General features: G+C 38.4%; 1 protein-coding gene across 1 annotated transcript; it reads right to left on the reverse strand.

The window, feature by feature from the left end:
- Positions 1-1,087: 1,087 nt before the first annotated feature.
- LOC133328867 (superoxide dismutase [Cu-Zn]) lies at positions 1,088-3,989 on the reverse strand. Its single transcript, XM_061537376.1, has 3 exons — positions 3,705-3,989; positions 1,434-1,643; positions 1,088-1,375 (listed from the first exon to the last, which is right to left on the reverse strand). Exons 1-3 carry the CDS (start codon positions 3,987-3,989, stop codon positions 1,088-1,090), a joined length of 783 nt encoding a protein of 260 aa, XP_061393360.1.
- Between the last annotated feature and the right edge of the window lie 1,693 nt (positions 3,990-5,682).

Here is a 5,682-nt window from a genome sequence, read left to right on the forward strand (position 1 = left end):
CTAAAACCATCGACTTTACACTGCGTGTATAACACCGTGGTAAGACCCATCCTATCCCTTATCTGGTGGCACTCCCTATGTCAAAAGTCGACATCCAGCAAACTGAGCAAGGTACAAAGGGCATCCTCGATTCTTATAACTGGATCCGCGAGGAGCACTCCCCAACCAACTCTGAACGTCAGGCAAATCGTAGTGCCCTAAGGCTGCATGAACAGAATCTTTGGCGATATTGTGCCTATGGGTATGGATGTATCCTGAACGAGCAAAGTATCACATTGGACCAACGTGGAAAACTAAGCGACTATATATCACCAGTCCTGAGATTTGATATAAGGTAGGTGTCGTTATCCACACTAGAGACGACTGAAACCGTAGTAAACCTCCTCTGAATGGTCTGGCTTTTTATACAGACGGATCCAAGATGGAAGAAGGTACAGGGGCTGGCGTCTACTGTGAAAGACTAGGTTTTGAGCTTACCTACAAGTTGGATAGCTAACTGTAGTGTTTTCCTAGCTGAAATCTTAGCGATTTGGAAGGCAGCAGAATTGATAAATAGTCTGAATACAGAGATCGTTGAACCGCTGACTATCTTTGTGGGTAGTCAAGTGGCTCTCAAAGCCATCAAATCCTGTAACATCAAGTCTGAGGTCGTCTTCGAGTGTAGAGCCGCTTTTATTGTAAAAGATTAAAGGAGAACGGCTTCCAAAATCCAGTTTGACTCTGATATTCCTTTATAAATTGACATTTCATACAAAGCCAACTTAACAGGCCAGGAATGAATCCTCGTTTGTGTTTTCCCCTTAATAGCTATCGGCTGTGCTGGGTACCAGGGCATTGTGACATCATGGGTAATGAAAAAGCAGACGAATTAGCTAGACGTGGATTTCAATCTACATGATGCAAAATTGGTTCCGTCCCATTTTCGATATTATTCCTACACCAGTTTTCTCTACCTGAATGTCTGTAATTTGGAGCTTTATTTAGGAGAATTCTCTTATTGAAAAACCGTATTTATTTATAAAAAATATGGATATTTATTATTAAAATAAAAATGATACAAAAAAATATGATTATCGATTTTGCCTTTTTATTTCTTATTGATGGTCGGTATGGGTGAATTCATAATACTGATAATGCCACATGCAATCGATTCACCCACCGAATTCTCTTCATTCTGATAAACCTGTTGGACATCGGGTATGGGATGTAATGGCGATGAAAAGACTTCAGCATTTAAGGCACTATTAATATCGATGGGTTTCTCATGTATGACTACCGAACGTCCAATGATGCCATTATAACCGAATAGAGTCAAATAGATGCTGATAAAAGCCACATTTACTTCACCGCCCTCCTTGACCTCGATGTTGCCCAACTGGAAAGGAAAATTCGATTAGTAATTTAAAATATTTTTGAAGAAAGTGATATCTTACAAAATTATTGGGAAATTGTCCTCCCGTCGATTTGCAGCTATCTGTCAAATCACCATAGGTATGAATGTGTAGGGCATGTTTTCCAGCCGGTATTCCAGTGGCATTGAGGGTTACCTTTATATCATTATTGTAGGGTAACTGTTGAAACGTAATCATACCTTCAATTCCCTCTCCGGTTAATTTGGCACCAGCTTGCCAATTAGGTGCAACCTATATTGGACAAAATAGTAAAATATCTGTTAGTGGATGGAGATGACGGTGTAGATGTTAGAAAATGGTTATGAACAAAGCCAATTGATTGTAAGGGAGAAGGAGATTAACATTTTGGTAGCCGATATTAAATATAGACCTAAACACCGAAATATAGACCGAAGCAGGGTTTTCAGTTAGAACAGGAGGCCAACACAAAAAACAGAGAGGGAAAACGTCTATTATTACGAAATATACAGCCGACTGCCAAGAAGACCATCTAATGGAACGCAATTAATCCAGGCAATCTAGATAAATCTACATCGAAGTGAGACGGAAAAATGGAATGGAAAAAATAATTAAAGGTAATATAAATAACGGGCTAATTCCAGAACCTTGGACTGTTGAAAACAAGTGATGTGAACTTCCTCAAAATAAATATCACTGCTTTAGGTGTGGATTATTTAAATAATTTCTGAGAAGGATTAGCGGAGGATTAGACATGTATTATTTAAAAAACTCCTGAGAAGAAATATCAAAGCTTTAGGCGTGGATTTTTGAAAGAAGTTCTGAGGAGAAATATCAAAACTTTAGGCGTGGATATTTTTTAAAGAAGTTTTGAGAAGGAATATCACAGCATTAGGCGTGGATTATTAATAGAACTTTTGAGAAGCAATATCACAGCATTAGGCGTGGATTATTAAAGGAACTTTTGAGAAGGAATATCACAGCATTAGGCGTGGATTATTAAAGGAACTTTTGAGAAGGAATATCACAGCATTAGGCGTGGATTATTAAAGGAACTTTTGAGAAGGAATATCACAGCATTAGGCGTGGATTATTAAAGGAACTTTTGAGAAGGAATATCACAGCATTAGGCGTGGATTATTAAAGGAACTTTTGAGAAGGAATATCACAGCATTAGGCGTGGATTATTAAAGGAACTTTTGAGAAGGAATATCACAGCATTAGGCGTGGATTATTTCAATAACTTCTGAGAAGGAATATCACAGCATTAGGCGTGGATTATTAAAGGAACTTTTGAGAAGGAATATCACAGCATTAGGCGTGGATTATTAAAGGAACTTTTGAGAAGGAATATCACAGCATTAGGCGTGGATTATTAAAGGAACATTTGAGAAGGAATATCCCAGCATTAGGCGTGGATTATTAAAGGAACTTTTGAGAAGGAATATCACAGCATTAGGCGTGGATTATTAAAGGAACTTTTGAGAAGGAATATCACAGCATTAGGCGTGGATTATTAAAGGAACTTTTGAGAAGGAATATCACAACATTTGGCGTGGATTATTAAAGGAACTTTTGAGAAGGAATATCACAGCATTAGGCATGGATTATTAAAGGAACTTTTGAGAAGGAATATCACAACATTTGGCGTGGATTATTAAAGGAACTTTTGAGAAGGAATGTCACAGCATTAGGCGTGGATTATTAAAGGAACTTTTGAGAAGGAATGTCACAGCATTAGGCGTGGATTATTAAAGGAACTTTTGAGAAGGAATGTCACAGCATTAGGCGTGGATTATTAAAGGAACTTTTGAGAAGAAATATCGCAGCATTAGGCGTGGATTATTAAAGGAACTTTTGAGGAGGAATATCACTGCAGTAGGCGTGGATTATTAAATTAACTTTTGAGAAGAAATATCCCAGCATTCGGCGTGGATTATTAAAGGAACTTTTGAGAAGGAATATCACAGCAGTAGGCGTGGATTATTAATATAACTTCTGAGAAGAAATATCAGATCATTAGGCGTGGATTATTAATATAACTTCTGTGAAGAAATATCACAGCATTATGCGTGGATTAATAATATAACTTCTGAGAAGAAATATCACAATGATTGATTTACAAATTTTGTACGATTTTTTCTCAGCATCGTTTTGGGTCTTCTGGAACCCTTTTTTTAAACGACTTTGTTTCCAATCTTTAATGAATGCGAAGACGAAAAACATCTATGATAGGCTCAACCTTACCAACGGCGTATAAAATGGCCAATGTGTTACAACATAATTCCTTAGCTTAGGAAAATAGACATAAGAGGTGGGTGGTGGCGTTCTTACATAGGCCAATCCCACAAAGGGGGGATGTGGATGCAATAGATTTATTGTGCCAGCATTTATTGGTACAGTTAGACGTTCATATCGTTTCACTTTGGTGCCGGATATAATTTTCACTTGATCATCGTTTATGTTGGCGGTTATATTCGAGTTCGGACGTAAACGTTCCAGAATACTTTGTCCATTTGCAAAACCGTTAAAATTATACAAAATTAGAGCAATTAAAATTAAATTTGTTGGCCGCGTTTGTCGTTTGCTATGCAATGGGCTAACCGTTAGAATAGTCATACTGTTTTTTTTTTCTAATTGGATTTTTTTTTAAATAATTTGATTCGAACAAATGGGGAGGGAGTTTTGGCTTTCGAGCTTCTTTCCGATTTTTGTGACCGCTTGTTTGTAGAGTTGAAAATTGACTGATTGTTAGAATCGTGGAAATTGACATAGTATTTCAAAGCGTTAAAGTTCGACTGCCTGCCTACCTGCCAATAACGCTGACTAGCTGATCGCTGCCAGCTTATTTTTCAGTCATGGTGTTTTTCACGCTGATTGCTTTGACTAATTACAGTTGCGATTGGAGAGCAGCAGCAGTAGTATTGTGGCTTTTCAACCCCACTTCATTGTGTTCATCACGCTTGGCCCTTTTAAATGACCATTTGCACCTAATTGAATGTTGATGTTGACTGCCAGAACGACGAGGGATGGAGTTGGAGTTGAGGTTTTCAACACTCGGCCTCAGGTGCTCTCTATGTTGCTTTGTATTCTGTTCTGCTTCCATTTTCCATTTCCACAAAATTTTCATTTACAAACTGATCGCATAATTTGATGTTTGATTGTCGATATGACAAAACAGCAACAACAACAATAACAAGAAAATGTGACGGGCGTTCAAGCTTGCCATTTGCGGATTGCATGCTATTCTTACATTGAATAAATTTTTTGTTGTTGTTTTTTTTCAACATTTGTTCATTGAAATTAAGATGTTATTTATTTTAATTAAAAAAAATCTGGAACCTAGAACTAATATATCACTTGTAAGAGAGTGGAACACTTATCCAAGGCGTGGGTTTTTAAATAATATTTTTTTCAGGCACTAAAAAATGCGGGGATTTTTTAAATAGTATTTTTTTCAGGGACTATCCAAGGCGTGGGGGTGGCATAAGGGATGATAGATACCAAGCAACGGCTCTGATTGGCTTTTACATGGCGAAGTCCAGGCTTATCTTGGTCTCTCTTTCATCTCAATTGTGGACACTGTCCTTCCCGCGGTGCCACCTGGGGAGCTATTTTCATCACCCGATGATCACCCCATAAGAACTATAAAAAATGGGTTGAGGCGTCGGGTTAGTTACCCACTCTCGGAAAACCCAACCTACTATGAAAAAGAAAACCAAACCTCCCTAATGTTGCCGACCCCCGAAAACGTATAAAGGACCACTATATGCGAATCTGCACTTGGAATGTGCGCAAGTTGCAAAGAACAGGCGAAGTGTTCGCTTTGGCGGATGTACTCAAGAAGTACAAAGCCGTTATTATTGCCTTACAGGAAATGCGATGGAAAGGGACCTCATCTCCAGATTCACTCCAGTAGATGAGCGAATTGCTATAATCTGTATAAAAGCGAAGTTCTTCTACATCAGTCTCATTTGCGGTCATGCTCCGACCGAAGATAAAGATGAACAGACCAAAGACATATTTTACGAGCGCCTAAAAACAGCATAAGACCGTTGCCCTGGCCATGACATTAAAATTCTGCTAGGGGATTTTAATGCAGAAATCGGAAGGGAAAATATCTTTGGCCCCACCGTCGGAAAAGGTAGCCTCCATAAAGAAACATCTGACAACGGTATGAGGTTGATTGACTTCACGGCAGCAAAAAACATAGTAGTTAGCAGCACAAGATTCGAGTATCTCGATGTACACAAGGCCACTTGGATTTTTCCCGATCGATCAACGAGAAATCAAACCGATCATATTGTAATAG

Source organism: Musca vetustissima, unplaced genomic scaffold, assembly GCF_032173495.1.
Source record: "Musca vetustissima isolate MV318-11 ecotype Yass unplaced genomic scaffold, APGP_CSIRO_Mvet_v1 utg48367, whole genome shotgun sequence".
NCBI lineage: Eukaryota > Metazoa > Arthropoda > Insecta > Diptera > Muscidae > Musca > Musca vetustissima.

Coding starts and splice junctions, on each gene's coding strand:
- LOC133328867 (XM_061537376.1), bottom strand. CDS start 3,989: ATGACTATTCTAACGGTTAGCCCATTGCATAGCAAACGACAAACGCGG. Junction 1,644..3,704: donor CCTTTGTGGGATTGGCCTAT/GTAAGAACGCCA, acceptor TGTCCAATATAG/GTTGCACCTAATTGGCAAGC. Junction 1,376..1,433: donor GACAATTTCCCAATAATTTT/GTAAGATATCAC, acceptor TTTCCTTTCCAG/TTGGGCAACATCGAGGTCAA.